The sequence below is a fragment of the Enoplosus armatus genome, chromosome 19, assembly GCF_043641665.1.
Source record: "Enoplosus armatus isolate fEnoArm2 chromosome 19, fEnoArm2.hap1, whole genome shotgun sequence".
NCBI classification, from domain to species: domain Eukaryota; kingdom Metazoa; phylum Chordata; class Actinopteri; order Centrarchiformes; family Enoplosidae; genus Enoplosus; species Enoplosus armatus.
In genome coordinates, this window is record NC_092198.1 from 5,170,344 (window position 1) to 5,186,795 (window position 16,452).

Genomic DNA, 16,452 nt, shown 5'->3' on the forward strand with positions numbered 1-16,452 from the left:
TTTTCCCTCTGGAAATACAGAAGGTAAACTCACTCATACTGAACAGCTACTGCATGTAGCACCCTGAGTTACATGTCAGCGAGAGGAGGTAAAGGATTCAGATTTTCAGGTGGGGTCTCCTGGATGTCGTCAATTTGGCTCATTTATAAGTAACAGATTTAATGAAGCTACACTTGCACGTTCTCACCACACAGTCCAGCTTGCGCTCCTGTAGATCTCCGTCTGCGTTTCTCTGCTGAGTAAAGTGTCCCGGACCGTCCTCCTCAGAGCCCTCTGTACCCCGCCACACCTCCACGTGCAGCCGTCCTGCCACCTGACACACACACACACACACACACACACACAAACACACACACACACACACACACTTCTGTTAGCCACTTTGACGGGAAGCTAGCATGTCTTTCGTTTCATTGCCAAGACATTACGTTTCCTAGTCAAATGAAGACTTTCTTGGTCACTGAGGCTGATTATCAGTGAGCTCATACAGATACGCTCATGTCATCGGCATACTGTAGGCCTCATAATCAAATGGTTTAATAAACAAACATAGCAGGCTACAAATTACAGAACTAATAACATTTTCTTCTAAATGGTCCGTGTTTAGTTTAAGAACATGGATACATTGCACCCAGTGAGCTCCTACCTCTCCCTTCTGGTTGATGATCGGCACCGCATATTGCAGCTTGACATCGTAGAACAGGCAGGCTAGGAAAACGTTGGCCACGCCGATCAGACTGTGGTTCTCCTGTTCATCGAAGAACGGGTCGGCACGTTTGAAATAGGACCGCATCACCTGGGTTAGAGAGAGAGAGAGAGAGAGAGAAAGCAAGCAGGAAGAAATCACTTGTTTGACTTCAGGGTCCTTCTGATCTCCTCACGGTTTGTGCCAACGTTAAACTGTATGGTTGCAAAACTAGAAATCTAATGCTCCATCAGGACTTTTTGGTGTAAATCTCAAATTCAAACGACTCCTATCTCTATTCACTCACAGGGTTGTCCTCATCAAAGTCCTTCCACTCCTGGTAGAGCTCCCTCATGTCCACCAGCCTGTTCTCCATCTTTTCCAGAGCCCAGATCTGCTTCCCTTTCCCTTTCCGGCGAACCTGGATGGCCGGCTCGCTCAATACGGCATCACGCTATGAAGTGGGGGAGAGAGAAAACTTGTTTTTATTCACGTTGGGTGAAAAACAGGACACTCACAGTACATTCTTTATATTATATCACTTATATTACTGCCAACCATTTTCCAAACCATACTCTGGGAGCATACCAGAGTCTTTTCAACAACTGAAAGTGCTTTTCCCTGCTTCTAGGCAGAAACCGGTTTACATCAATTTCCCTGTAGCAGAAGTGCAGCAGTGGCTGTGAGAAGGCAATTAAAGGTACTTTAACACCCTTGGCGCCTGATTGCAGCAATTTACGTCAAAACTCAGATGTGTCAAATCTGAACTTCTATATATTTTAGATGATAGTGTGATTTCCTTCTGGTCCTCACTTCCTGGGGATATCATTATCACTGATGTCCATCGTGAATAAATGTGAATAAAATCCACTTAAAAATCATGGAAAAAAAAGACATTCTTTATAACTCCAGAACTTGCCAGAGAATCATCATGTTTTTATGTTTTCTTCTGCATCAAACTAATCCAGAAATAGATGTCTCTACATCTATTAGTACGTCGCAAATAGGAACTGCTAATAGTGGATTCAGCATACTTTTAATGGTGCCAATTTTGTCTGAGGTGTCCCACAGTGTCAGACTTTGAAAACTCCTGCACTACAGTACGAAAATGAACTGGCAGAGATTTGAAACTTGCTTCTCACAAGCACCTGAACTTGCAAGTGTAATCTGCCAATCAAAGAGTGTCTGGTACGTGGGCATGTTGTTTCTTGGCTGTTCTGGTGATTTAGTTTAGGTTTCTGTTTTAGACTGACACACACACACACACACACACACACACACACTACCTTCCTGTTGGCGTCCAGGTTAGCAGCAGGTATCTGCAGAGTGACCAGGTACTCTGTCCTCTTGTTAAGCTCCTCGGCTATGAAGCCAGCTTCCTGTGCCAGCAGGTTGGCCCGAACTATCTGCTCCCTCAGACGCCGCAGGCTGCGAGTCATCATTGCTTCTCTGATCCACAAACACACACCCACATGCAAGTTTTTACAAAGCATCTATGAAATCTTTTTCTCCTTCAAAGACTTAACTGCCGTCAGGGATCGGTAAAGGTTTCACATCATCCCGTTGTGTCTCACCTGTCCTCGCTCCAGCGCCGCATGCGTTTGTGGGAGCTGGGTGACGTTACAGCACCAGCTGCGCTGGGCAGCAGGGCTGACGGGTCCAGGAGGTGGGAGGGTTTCTCTGGGGTAAGCCGTTGGCGGAGCTGCTGCAGCTCCTGTTCATACATCAGCCTCTGCCGCTCCAGGGCGCATCGCTTCTCCTCCTCGTGCTGCCTCTCCAGGGTCTGTAACACCGACTGCAAGGGGTCTGAGGAGGGGGAAAAGCCACCAGAGGATGGGTGGATGGGGAGAGGAAAGGGGAGGGAAGAGAGGAGGAGTGCGTGTGAAGAAGTTCCTATTTTATTATTCTTTATCAAATGAAAATTAGCATCTATAAAGGAACTGTTCATTGTTTAATCTACCCTAAATAAAATGAGATTAGGCATAAATATTGAATTGTGGACCCACATTGGAATCATGTGGGGTCTAAATATTTTGATTGTACTGCACAGGCTCTTAACTTGAGTAACTTGATGTAGGTCTTTTGATAAAGCTCTAGAAACTGACCCGGTTAACTTAATGGATAAAGCTAGTCTCTATTTTATCAAAAAATGACCAAAACAATGAATCAATCCTATTAACAGGTATTATCTGTGTATCCAAAGCCTGATATGTCTCATTCCTCTGTGCCATAGAGCTCCATTGTTGTCCAAAAACTATTGAAAACACACCAATGAGTCAGACTGTGGACATTAGCCTCAGCTGTACGTTAGTGCTAATTAGCAAATATCAGCATACTAACAGGCTCAGCTAAGTTGGTGAACATTTTTGTGACCCATTTATAAAGATTTACATCTTCAGGAACGAATGGGCGGAGTACCACAGACAGTATAGGGAACACATTGTTAGTTTTGGTCTTTTCCTGGAATTCGCTCACGGCAGTTATCGTTTAATAATTTGTGAAAATGCCGACAGAACTATTTGAGTTCTCTGTCCATGACCACTTTTCAATGACGTCCCACGTATAGACATGATGTAGAGGGGCGAGGAGGTCAGAAAAACATGAGGCGGATATTCTTCGTTTACAGATTCCCATTCCCATGTCAAGTATTTTTAGATGTTGCAAACCAAACCTTAACATTTACAGTATTTAGCCTATGGGACAGTCTGGACAGTGAACAGAGTCTAAAATGGTACAAAGGACTAGTTTACAGGCGCCTGGATGGCCAATCCAACAAAAATAGATTTAAATTACAATTTGAAGTCCAGAATAATATAAAATGTCTCTATATGTACACATTTTCAGAGCTTTTAAGATCCCCCCTTTTCAAAATTTCAGTTCTTACCACAATGTAAAGTGCTAAGCAGTTCATTGCGTAAAAATGCTGAATAATGCACTGTCACTGTCTTTACCACAACTGTTGACCTAAAAACATGCTCTGAGGAAGCTCCTTGGGTAAAACACATCAGCATGTATTTTACTGTACCGTATTAAATAAACATGTTGCTTGACGGAGCGCACCTTCATCACTGTTTGACATCGACTCACCGTTGTTGCCCATGCCTTTCATCATGACCTCGGCCTGGGCAAACTCATAGCCGAAGCTCAGCTCGCTCGACACGTCGCTGGACGCGTCGAAGTCCGCCTCCAGCTGGTCGGTGCTTAAACACGTCTTCATCGCAGCACCGGCCTCCTCATCCTCACCTCCCGCGTGGACCATATGCCTCGGCAGGCTGATCCTGCGTGTGTGCATGAGTAGGCGGCGGTTGTGCGGGGATGTGTGTGAGAGCGTTAGTGAAGGAAAGAGGAAGTGTGAAAATAGGAAGAGACGCAACGAAGCGTTTGTGACCATCACATGTAAATAAACGCTGTTGCAACGTGAAATGAAACACCACACAGATGCGGGCTCAAAGCCAACACTCTGTAGGGGAGACAGACCTGAAGAAGTGGTTGTTTCCCCACAGGATTCGGTCACCGTGATGAAGCTGGACTGGACTGGTGACTGCAGCTCCATTCACACACGTTCTACAGGTTCAACATTAGACAGTATTGACTGTAGTCATTCTACATGCTGGAAATATAACCGACAAAACAGGTCCTTGTGATCTTGACAGTGTCAATACAAGTTGCTGATTAATTTCTTTGCAAATTCTACTATTGAATATACTGTGTATATCTTAATAGATAGATAGTGGGCTGCAACAGGTAGGTGTACACTGCTGTATCTGCATACATTTACGTTACTGACTGAATTGTGTTCTTAGTACCAAATTAAAACCTAAAAGCTGGCACTGAATACTTGCACAGACTGGTAGTTTTCTTATTTCCTGTTTCTACTTATTCTTAAGATTAAGATACTTGCTGGTTTGGCTAATTTTCTTCTTTGTTCTTTTGGCTTCTTTCAATGAAACAACTGGTTTTGTGGACAAAAAAGTTTATACTCCTCAAAGACGGCATGCAGTGCAGTTGATTCAGGCTGAGTGCATACCGAGCGTTGCGGTGAGGACTGAGCACCACGCCGTTGTTCTCGGTGATGTCGATGACGCAGTGCTCAGCTTGGATGGCCATCCCACACAGCTGGATGTCCTGCGAGTTGGCCGAGCCCACGCGCGTGTGCTCCTGGACACAAGAGGAGAGATGGTCAAAATGCATATATATCAACATGTGAGCACATCTGCACCTGCGTCAATCAGCCTCTACGTGTACGGTAAACGGCACTAGACTGTACGTGCGTGTTCAGTACCTTCAGGTAGTAGACCAGCAGCTCGTTGAGGGCAGGATCAGCGTTAAGGTTGACCAGGAAACACTTGTCGTCCACCACTCTGATTCCAGAAGACTGCAGGGAGATGCCCAGACTCTCCAGCTGCCTCTGACGCTCCTACAGGAAAGAAGTTCCACATTCAATATATGAATTGATTTGTTGATTAAAAGAGGGAAACAAGAGAAGGAGCTGAGGTGAGAATACTGTGAAAATATCCTATTAATTTGATCTCCTTAGTTTGATTAAATGTGTCAGTTGTTTGAGTGCAACAAATTTATTATTGATCTCTACATTGGAAACTGATGAAAAGAGTGTGTGTGTGTGTGTGTGTGTGTGTGTGTGTGTGTGTGTGTGTGTGCGTGTGTGTTTGTTACCAGCGCGATAGCCTCTGTCTTCCTGAGTTTATCCTCCCAGGTGACAGTCATTTCTTGGATCAGTTTCTCAGACTCCTCCAGCCGCTCCTTCAGCTCGGGGGCCTTCATAGACTGAGAGCGACAGAAAGCTGCGTCACACTCTCCACGTATTACTGGGTTATACACAATATTCAATATTCGCAACACTAGGCTAAACCAGGCTGAAGTAATCTGAACCTCGGCCTCAGTGAGCTGCTCCCTCAGTTTCTCCACTTCCTCTCTGAGCTCCCGGATGATCCTGGCGTTGGGGTCTTCGTTGACCACGGCGTGGTTGACGATGCTCTTGGCCCTGTCGGCGTAACGCAGGGTGGACAGCGTCTCGTCGTAGTTGTCCGCAGCGGGGCTGATGGTGGCCACCATGGCCGTGCGGCTGTTTCCTCCCAGGCTGTCCTGCAGATAAAAAAATAGAGCTTTTACCTCAGTGACAATCCCAAACCTCTGAGAGTCTGTCAAATAAAGAAAATCCACTACTTTGGTTTAGAGAAAGAATTACTAAATATGTAAAAAGCCCATGACTTTTGTATTTGAGGGGGGTGGGAGTTTCTGCAAGTTTTAATAAGCTACATTTAACACTATTACAACGCTACATGGAGCCAAATTACAGACTAATTCAAAAACCCCAAATTAAACATTCAAAGCTGACAAAAGGAGCCATTTTCCAACTGAGCAGAGCAAATGAAAAGAATTTGAAACTAAATGTGCAGAATAAAAAAAGCACACCTGTAAATCAATTACTCTGGGACTTAAAAGTCCATTTTCTAGAAATAAATCGAACAATGCCATATCTGTTGTGGAATCTGTATTAACACGGTTTGTTATTTTCTTCTTAGTACCTTGAGCAGCCAGGTGAGCACAGAGTCTCTGTAGGGAACAAACTTGCTCTTGTTCTTCCCTGCTCCCTGGTCAGCCAAGGCCGAGATGACTAAACCCAGAGTACTGAGAGACCTGGGGGGAGGGACAGGGAGAGGGGCGCATGGGGGATGGGGTTGATCAAGACGGAAGAAAAGCGAGAGGAGGGATGGATGTAGACATGGGACAGAATGTAAGAGAGAAGAACAAAAGAAATCATCAAGGCAATCTTGGCCTGAAAAGGCTGATAAGATCACAGCGGCGCAGTATAAATATGTGAAATACTCTTTATGTTGTGACAGCAGTACGTGAGGAAGGCTCCAAAAAGGCCGGAACCAAAGACCGTGGTAAAATCATGGACTCAAGATCAAGAATCAAAATCAAAAAGGGAGCGTATACAGAAAAAAAACAGGCAGTAATCCCCTTTGAGGAACACTGCTCGGCCACTTCATTTTAGTTCTTGGAAGTAAAAACTGGATCACTGAGAGTTAGAAGTCTTTATTGTCGTGCCATATATTTTTTTTTTCTATCGACTCACTTATTGATGTTGCTGCCTTCTTTCAGTCGTTCCCCCGCTGCTCCAGTCTTCGCTGCCCGCTCGCTGCCAGCCAGATCCACCAGACTCAGCTTGCTCACCTTCTCTCCGCTCGTCTGGAGCCGACACACAACAACACACAGAAATATACTTGGTATTTATATAGCCCTACATCACAACTCCACCTCAGGGGGCTTTTACAATCTGTACAGCATACGACACCCTGTATCCCTAGACCCTTTTTATATTAAACCACATTAAACTTTAATTCTAACATCCCTCCATCTTTTCTGGTCATTGTGGAGTGAAACTTTACTGAAGGACAACTGCAATTTCGGAGATTTATAGATGACCTTTGCAATCACTGGGCAGAAGTGTTGACTTTACTGAACTTAATACTGCATTTAAGGTTAATTAAAAACAGAGAAAGCATAACACAGAAAGTAAAGTGGGAATACTGCCGACATGATGGTAAATCAATTGACTCAATAAAAAATTAATTGACAACAATTACAAATTGTTGAAGCCATTTATCAAGCAAGTTTACATAGGTGAGAATATGCTGTTATTGTCAGTTTTATGTCACAGTAAAATTAACGCCTTTGGGTTCTGGACTGTTGTTTAGACAAAAAGAAGCAACTTGCCTTGTTGCCTTCGGCTCTGGGAACTTGTGAGGGGCATTCATCACAATTTTTTGCCATTTAAATCAGTTGATCAGAAGAAATAATCAAGAGCAACTTACAGTATCATTTATACAAGTATGTCTTAAGAAAAAGGATCAATAGTTGATGCTGAGTGTGTGTGTGTGTGTGTGTGTGTGTGTGTGTGTGTGTGTGTGTGTCTTACCCCAGACTGTAGATCCATGAGTGTGTGCGTGAGGATGATGTTGAACACAGCGTGGGATCTGCTGCTCTCTTCGTTCATATTCGTGGCTGCCACTGTGCGAGACTTATTTCCCTCTGACATCAGAGACTCTATGTCCTGCCAGAGACACAGACGCCACAAACAAACACACGTCTCGTACCCGCACTTTATGAAACAACTTGTTTCCCTTGGCAACACAACGCAATGAAAAGAAAAAACAGAGCTGAAATTAGACATAGTTGGTAAAGTATTTTTACAAGCACCTTGTAGCTGGCCACAGCCAGGCGAGACAGGCCATCGACGTAAGGCCCGAAAACGTTGTGCTCTCTCACTCTCAGCGCTTGTCGACTTCTACAGAGAGAGGGAGGCAGTTATTAATCCTATTTCGTCAGTCCTATTCTTTCAACCCAACTGCAAACATAAGGAATTAAACTGGACAGCCCGAATCAACAAATAAAAACAATACAGCCAGTCTTAAGACATTTAATACGTTGAGATTCACAGATTACCAGACTAAAATACGAAGGCTCATATGACTACAAAATGAGATAAAAATGCGCTGTCAACAGGAGGTGGATATACTGTAATCTCATCATCTACACATCTGAAGGAAGAACTTCATTCCGAAATGACATATACTTTGAGAAAAGTGGGACTTGTCATGCATCTTTTGGAGGGACAGTTTGGAATGAGACATTTTGCATTAAATTTTAACATCGCTGTTTGAGAAGTTGTCTATATCGAGTCTCTATCAAAGATAGCACTTTGCATCAGGTTCAAATTAATAATGTATGGGTATTATCTTAAAGAATGCAGGGTCACGAAGGGTCAGTCAAATTAAGGATGTACAGTACAGTATGTGACTCCCTCTTTTAAAGTCAACTAGACCAAACAGTTCCTCACCCTTTGGGGTCGAGCAGGTCCCGGACCTTCTCGTTGTAAATCTCCATGTAGGAGACCTCCACGGTGAAGCTCTCTCCCTCCCGGGCCTCCTGCACGGTCCTGCTGAACAGGGAGCTGCAGAGGCGAGGGATCAGGCCGGGCTGCTCCGCTGAGCCCATCATGGTGTACGACTTCCCGGAGCCTGGAGACACAACGGTTATAGTTTACAAATCCAAATGTCAGGCAGAAAACAAACCGAGCGATGTAGCGCAATGGTAGGAGCCATGGAGCTGGCTCCCCAGCATGCGATGCAGCCAGTACTTGTGTTATTTGTCAAAATGTTCACTGTTGGGTGCTTCGCTGCAGCTGTATATAATAAGTCATATTATACATTCAAGTGCTAGTTTATTAGACCTCCTTCATTCATGCATGACACTTGCAGGTTGCAATGTTACCTGTCTGTCCATAAGCAAAGATGCAGGCATTGTAGCCCATGAAGGCGTTGTCCAGCAGACTCTCCCCAAGGCACTGGAACACCACATCCTGACCTGCACAAACATCAGGAAACACACTTTCACATCTCAAAGCACAGACTGCAACATCAACGACACTTTCAAGATAGCTTGAGTAACAAAGCAGGGTGGAGGAGACGCTAAAGGGAAGACTCAGGATAGACATGGTGGGCATTTTGTTCAGATTCAATACATCTGACACAGGCTGCTGAACTATTAATACCCCTCACATTGTTAAGAAACCCCCTGGCAATGTTACAATATAAAAAGGACCACAGAACCAATCCAGAGGTAAACAATGTGTAACTCTTCATCTCGCGCCCCCTGAACACTCCCAACTTCAACTCTATAAATAGTTCAGAATATCAGGAAACAGGAGATAAGTTAAAGAAACGAGTCACCGCGCAGTGAAGTTACACAACACAGCAACACTGTGACAATGTACTAACCTGCAAACTTGTCTTTTTGAGATTCATCCATTGACCAGAAGCAGTAGTCATAGGCGAAAACCTGAGGAGAACGCGCAAAAGCATAAAGAGAGTGGATCTGAATTTAAAACACTAAGCAGAGTGAGCATTCAATCACCAAAAGTAACAGAATTCATTTGTGCATTGTGTCACTTTTTAAAATATCATTTGATTCAGAGTTGAATTCAATACTCACCTTTGGGTGACTCCTGACGGCAACAGAGAGAGAGAAAAAATAAAAACATGAGTAAACAATGGGTGTTAAAATAAACGTGAACATGTCAACCGACCTGAAACTATTTTAAATCTGACCGTCACTCTATCACAGGCCTGTGGATTTACACCGAGGCAAGAACATGTGCAAATATCTATCACACGGCAACAGTAACAATATTCATTCATCTGACATTTTTGGTTCAGGGGAGACACACTTTTTAAGATTCAGATTTGTAGGGAAAGCAAAGCAGAGCCCCTGAGGCCTTTTTTAATATTTTCTTAGTCCTGATTCAGCAAAAACTCTCACTTCACTTCCACACAGTTACACACATTCACACGAGGAAGCTGCCCGGGTCCTTGTTGGTAAAAAGGTAACTTCTTTATTTTTCCCACCAACATTTTCCCAGCCAGTCAAAGGGTTGAAGGAGGCACCATCGACCTTTTGGTCACAAGGCTGCTTCTCTAACCTGTGTGGCCAGTGGTTCCCAACCTTGGGAGTCACAAGCTTATTTTAGTTGGTTGATAGATGTCTCTGGGATAAGAAGTAATAAGAATAAAAATAAATCTTTAATACAAATGTGTCATACTGTCTACTTTGCAGATTCCTACCATTCTGTGCTTCTTTGTCTTGTGAAATACTTAGTAGTTTTCTGCCTCCATGCGTCCTTTTGCAATTGATTAAATTAAGCGAACTGAGACGAGAAAAACTGGTTGAATTGCTTACCAGTCACTGGTTCCTAAGTGACATGTATGAAGTGACATTTCTTGTTGGAAAGACAATGAGCTCAGTCAAAAGTAGGGGTGTCCTTTCCCTTTTTCCCTCCTGATCTCAAACCCAGTCCTTTAATATTAAGTATCTGCCCATACAAAGTCCAATCCGACATTTATTGTTTAATCTCATAATGATGAGATGAGTCAATGCTTAGCTGAAATACTGAGCTGTCACATGAACGTCCTTTAACATTGCTCCAGCCTGCTAGCATACTGTATGTCTCTATGGATGAGTTGTGACTCATTAAAAGGAATAATGTGTGTCATTGCTGTGACTTGCTTGTGCCTTCACAGACACTTGACATTCACTAACTGTTCTGTGGGAGTTCAGAAAAGTACAGCAAACACCGCTGCAGTGCAGAAAACAGCAGAGCTAGCAAATGCTGAAAATCTGACACGGCTCCAGGTCAAAGTCAGCGGAGTACGAAGGGAGAGTTTCAAGGATATGGAGTCAAGAGGTGTTTTAATAGTAGCGAAGCTTAAAAATCTGTCAAGGTGACTAATCCTCTTTGGCTCATTGCGAATGAAGTGGGGAATGTGACCTTCAGCAGCACTAGGAACCTCAGAGGCGTCCAGTGTCCACTGAGACAGAGGCAAAGCCTAAATCTCTGCATTCTCACCAGAGCAACTTCAAAAAACACAGTCACAATGCGTTTTAGGTTCATTTCAGTGCAGCCAACAATAGCATCCCATGCATTAGTCTGCAAACACATCACCACATTCCAGCGAGCAGACTTCAAATTTAATTAACAAACGTGTTGCCCATCACCAGAGTAGCATCCACGTAAGAGCAAGTTTAATCTAGCTTGTGTCATGTGGTTTAATGATTATGTGTTTTAGTGTTTTTGTAGTGCCCTTCAAAACTAGGACCCTTTGACAGATCAATTAATCCACAACCATGTGTCAGAGTTAATGAACAAAGTATATATTGTATTCTCTATCCACCACAGGCTAAACCAGCACTAGTCACACTGTGTCTGCAAAAAATGTTAATATTTCTATATCAAAAATGGATCACGTGACCACCTGTAAGTGAAAAGGGTCCCTTCTCGTGATGGACCCACAGAGAACTTTCACCCGGCTCTGCAGTTCCAAAGTTAGCAACTAGCTAAGTTAGCTAATGAACACAGTGGAGCATTTAGCAGCTAAAGAGACAGATATTTCCCACAGGAGTTGGTGGAGACCAAAACAGAGCTAGAAGGAGTGTGAATATTGCCCTTACAGCCTAGTTATATGAGCTTTAAGTCTGCACTTAGCCGTTTACTGCCCTCCTTTCTGCTCATTACATTCAATATTTTTCTGAAAGCTGCTTGCAGAGGCTGTCACACATTTGGGCTGATGCTTCTTTGTTCTAAAACTCTTCTCACACTGGCCGTTGAGCATGGACATGTAACCACTGTACAGTATTAGAAACCTGCAGTCACAAAAAGGATTAAGGATTACAAATTCCCTTAGTGGTTGCCGAGTATCCCACAAGATGAAAATGTATGTGGGTGGTTGCTCACTGAGCGAGGTGGGGCTGCAAACTGCACTCGATATTAACACCAGCTAACTAACAATTGTGCATGCACCACTCTGGCAGAGTTTTCAAGCAATCTGCATTTCAAACGCATTTCCACACAGCCATTTAAAAGGAAGACATATTAACTACAAAAATACTCCAGGAACACAGGTTGTTATATTTGTCATGGTGACATCAATCATACTTAAACATAGGCACTCAGTCTCCAGGGAGGCCCCCTTTGAAGTGCGGTACCATGCATAACTAAACACACAGATTTCACTCAGGCAGAAATATCAATTTGGGGTTAAAAAAAGGCTGCAAATTTAGTCATGGCCACACATGGGGGGTGGGGGGTGGGGTGAAACAAGGCCTCCCTATGTGAGACTTGGCTGGTCCATGAAAGAGAAACATTAAGTCCTGTCCTCTCCTGGGCTGGCGAGGACATTCCTGAGATAACTGGCAGAGCCTCTCAGCTCCAAGGAGTCACTAAAGGAGAAGGAGGAGGACGGTGGGTCAGCAAGTCTACAGCCAACAACATACAGGCCACTAGACTATTCCAGATTGGGGTGGTTTGATAATACACAGCCCTTCTGGGAGGATGGTCGCACATTACAGATTCTGAGCACAGACGGTCTCAAAGTCACGACATAAAACAAGCATTTGTGATGCAATAAACAGATTAAAAAAAAACCTCTTCAAAGCAGGCTTCTTATCAAAGCCAAGTTCAGATAAGAAAGGCTTACAATTTCAGTTTCCTTTTCTAAACATTATTTAGCAGGGGCTGATAAATATTCCAGCAACAATTCAAGGTCTGTTTACAGCATGAGCAGTAAAATGGGGTCCATGAAACTTTTGTTTTACAGGCCTATTGACTATTGGTGGGCGACCATGTTATGACCCTTTATTAATCTCTACCATCTTGAGAGTCTGACAGCCCCTGCTGAAGTCCTGGTTGCAGCTACCAAGGGTGCCATAACATATTAACACCCCCTGAGGCTCATGCAGCAGTTCAGTTAAACCTGTCAGGCAGTGAGCTGACTAAGCAGAAACCTTGTGGAATTGGCTGGTCACTGACTCCCTCAACAAACAAAGCTTTCCTGTAACACATTATGCTCATAATAGAATACAGTCTGCTGGGAAACTAATCGAGGTTGCCTTTATACAGAAACTGATGCTTCCAGTTAGAAAATACTTGCTTACTGGCGGCTCAAACATCTCCCACTTGTGCTGCTCTGGGATCAGTGCTCGTCTGTGTTGCACTGAGCCTGTAAAACCTGTTCACTTTGAGCCCCAAAGGGGAAGCATACCGCAAAGGAAGCGTGTCAGGGCAAAAGAGACACACACAGATACATACACCCAAAAAAAATTGCATAGGATAACTGTGAAATATGAGGCTCTCTCTTTCTACAAAGAGAGAGATTCATACTGTCATGCCTGGAGGGGATTGCCCTAAGGCATATTTACTGAACAAGGTAACCTGAGAAGGAGCCAAAACCTCCAGGGAGCATCTACCTACGCTGCTCTGACTTACTGCTTGGCTGACTGCAAGGAGGAGAAAAGACTGGACTGCTTTGTCAACAAACATACATGGAGACATACAACGCATGATGATGCACTGCAGTTCTGATGTCACAATATTAAACCAAAGACAAATGTCCACACTGACTGGACGCATAAATTGTTAACTTCAATTCTGGAGTCATGAATCTGAATCTTGACATCTTCCTCTCCTTTGTTCTTACTCCTTTACATCATGGCTTGTCTACCTGAGCAGGACTGAGCTGGAACAGACACACCCTTTGTAAAGAGAGGAATGATGCAGGAAGGACACAGGGGGAGGAGGAAGAATGGAAAGGAGTAATAGAAGGAGGACGGGTGGGGTGAGGGTTAGATTTGAGCTTCTTGCGGGGAATTGGGTGCTAACCAGACTGGTTGGTTAGAGTCCGTGTAAACTCCTCTGCCAGTAATCCTGAGGGAATTACATTTGTGGAACTCCACATTAACCTGCCACTGCGTAGAAGTGGGTTCTGTTCCAGGTAGCGGTACCTCCTTGTTGCCGTCCTGCCTCAGTAGGCTGGACTTGCCTATTAAAATTAAGCACTACAAATTATGGGGAAAATGAGAGGAGAAAAATAATAATCATTCCATAATTTCCATTTAAAACCAAATCACGTGAGATTTGGCTGAAGTAATCCACTGTAGTCCCACAAAGGTAACATCAAAAACGCACCCATGCCACTTTAAGGCAACAAAACAACTTCTCCATCCACTGATGAAGACCGTTTGATACGGTCAAAGCTCCGGAAAAAGCTAGTAAGTGGACCTTGAATTCGGTTTTTGTGTTGCCAAACTATTTCAAAAAGGTCAAGAATGAACTTGCTCAACTTTTAAGCCAAAATGAACAAAGAGTCCTACAAGCGCTACGGATAAAATCATAGCAGCTACTACGCTCACATGTCAACAGATCCATCTGACAACTGTGCAAACTGTCAGCTGATGAAGACTGTGTGATAGTGTTGAAAGCTTCAGCAAAAGGGGTAGTAGATGGACCCTGATTTGGTATTGTTTGGACAAACTTCAAACAAATGGCATAAAGACAGTGTCCAAACCTCCAATACTATTTTTACAAGATATTTCACTACAATACAGAGGAAGGACAACGGCATTGTTTTGCAAGTCACAAGTTTTGGCTATGAAGTCCCAAGTCAAGTCAAGAAGTCCAGAGTCAAATCCCATGTCAAGATCAACAAGTCCTATGTCAGGTCCAAGTCCAAAACTTTGGCGTCTTAGACAAGGCATTAAAAAGTCATAACTCAAGTCTCACTAGAGTCCAAGTCACGTGATTGCCATAATCACCAGCAAGTAATGTGGATACCCACGGTGACCTCACTGTGGGAAGCCCAGGACCAAAGAAAGGCTAAAACTTATATATAAACTAAAAGGTTTAGCATTAAACTAATAACGTGATAAACTAGTGTGTGAGACTCTTACCGGGGGTCTCCTTTGTTCATGTTTGTGATGGCTGGATGCAGAACTGTCTGGTTCCCCTCCATCTCCACCACACATTTTGTCTTTAGGTCCTTTTCTGGATTGAAACAGAAATCAATGAGAAAAGGGATGTATTTCGTAATGATAACATGGAAACTATGATTTTCCCTGCAACACTATCAATACCAGACTGCTGACAGATAAATTGGGTTTAATGTAGTCATTTTTGGACCTAAACAAATATGTGAAACGTACAGTGAACAAAACTACTTTTGCAAAAGGGCTTTCTAATCACCGTAATGTACACTGTTTAAATAGTGTAAAGAGCATGTATGCACTGGTCATCATAACTTTCCTTAGTAGTCACAACTCTCATCACAGAATAACAGGTGGCACACACTGTGTCTGTGTGTGTGTGTGTGTGTGTGTGTGTGTGTGTGTGTGTGTGTGTGTGCCAGTTCCTTGTGATCGTCAGAACACAAACAGCTGAGCACGGAGAGGGAGGAAATAGTTTTATTAACGGTGATTCATCCAGGACTCGCCTGTGCAAACACTACAAGCAGTTCCCTACTTCCTGAGCAGACAGTAAGGAAAAGTGGGGTCGCAGCTTCTCTTCCTCATTCCTAGAAGGTATTAACAGGCGGAGACACAGTGCTGGAACGTCCTGTCAGAGCAGGGATTAAGGAACGTGTGTCTTAAAACTTTCCACTGTTACACTTAATTTTGAAAGGCACATTTGTAGTTTCAAAAGCCTTTGCGGAAACCCAAGTGGAGAGTTGATATATTACATGAAATTAAAGTTGAATTCAAGGAATTTGTTGCTGTTCAGCTACACAAAGGCTCGTCAACTGACACTTCAGCCCTGCTCAGCTGTTATTAAGGCCAGTGAACGTGCATTACACATGTCATTATATGCATTATTGTCCCTTTTCTGTCAGGATATGAGGTCACCGTCCCTTCCATATTTTCCCATTTTTTCCCCTCCCTCGGCACGCCTGCCAAAACTTCTCCAAAGAGGGACAAAACAGAGCTTTTCAGAGCCTGGCCGGGAAAAGCGACCTCTGTAAAACACAGGAATGAAGCCCCCATTGTTTGTAGAAAACTACAAATTAACCCTGGCTTCACAAAGAGCGCTGCAGTGTTGATAAGTCCCTTTGGAGCTGGGAAGAGTTGTTTAAAAAAAAAAAAAAAGCCTTTGTATGGCCTGACTAATGAGTGGCTGTATGGTCCAACTCATAACTGCTATAAGTGACTGTCACAAGGTTTGTGCGACATTGTACTCACCTCTCCTGTTCATTGGTCGCACACGAACAGCGACCTTTACATTGGAGTCGTTGAGGCTGTTGTCATCCATGGTGCCACCTGACCTGTGGCACGTGAATGAATGGACACAAGTGAAACCAGTTTTATTCTGTGTGTACTTAAAAACAAAACCTTGCATACGTTAAAAAATCCCATTTTATTTC

General features: G+C 43.6%; 1 protein-coding gene across 1 annotated transcript in view; it reads right to left on the reverse strand.

Moving 5' to 3' along the window:
• Window positions 1-16,452, reverse strand: part of LOC139302724 (kinesin-like protein KIF13B) — a 32,088-nt gene that overhangs the window by 15,365 nt on the left and 271 nt on the right. The window contains exons 2-22 of the mRNA XM_070926438.1: window positions 16,271-16,353; window positions 14,990-15,083; window positions 9,704-9,716; window positions 9,490-9,550; window positions 8,984-9,076; window positions 8,550-8,730; window positions 7,910-7,997; window positions 7,629-7,763; window positions 6,786-6,898; window positions 6,232-6,343; window positions 5,576-5,788; window positions 5,360-5,470; window positions 4,968-5,102; window positions 4,713-4,843; window positions 4,163-4,249; window positions 3,773-3,963; window positions 2,260-2,491; window positions 1,972-2,134; window positions 993-1,139; window positions 647-796; window positions 188-313 (exon numbers count right to left, since the gene is read on the reverse strand). Of these exons, the coding sequence (XP_070782539.1) occupies window positions 188-313; window positions 647-796; window positions 993-1,139; window positions 1,972-2,134; window positions 2,260-2,491; window positions 3,773-3,963; window positions 4,163-4,249; window positions 4,713-4,843; window positions 4,968-5,102; window positions 5,360-5,470; window positions 5,576-5,788; window positions 6,232-6,343; window positions 6,786-6,898; window positions 7,629-7,763; window positions 7,910-7,997; window positions 8,550-8,730; window positions 8,984-9,076; window positions 9,490-9,550; window positions 9,704-9,716; window positions 14,990-15,083; window positions 16,271-16,340 (2,646 nt within the window). The 5' untranslated portion in view covers window positions 16,341-16,353. The remainder of the gene's footprint in view (window positions 1-187; window positions 314-646; window positions 797-992; window positions 1,140-1,971; window positions 2,135-2,259; window positions 2,492-3,772; window positions 3,964-4,162; window positions 4,250-4,712; window positions 4,844-4,967; window positions 5,103-5,359; window positions 5,471-5,575; window positions 5,789-6,231; window positions 6,344-6,785; window positions 6,899-7,628; window positions 7,764-7,909; window positions 7,998-8,549; window positions 8,731-8,983; window positions 9,077-9,489; window positions 9,551-9,703; window positions 9,717-14,989; window positions 15,084-16,270; window positions 16,354-16,452) is intronic.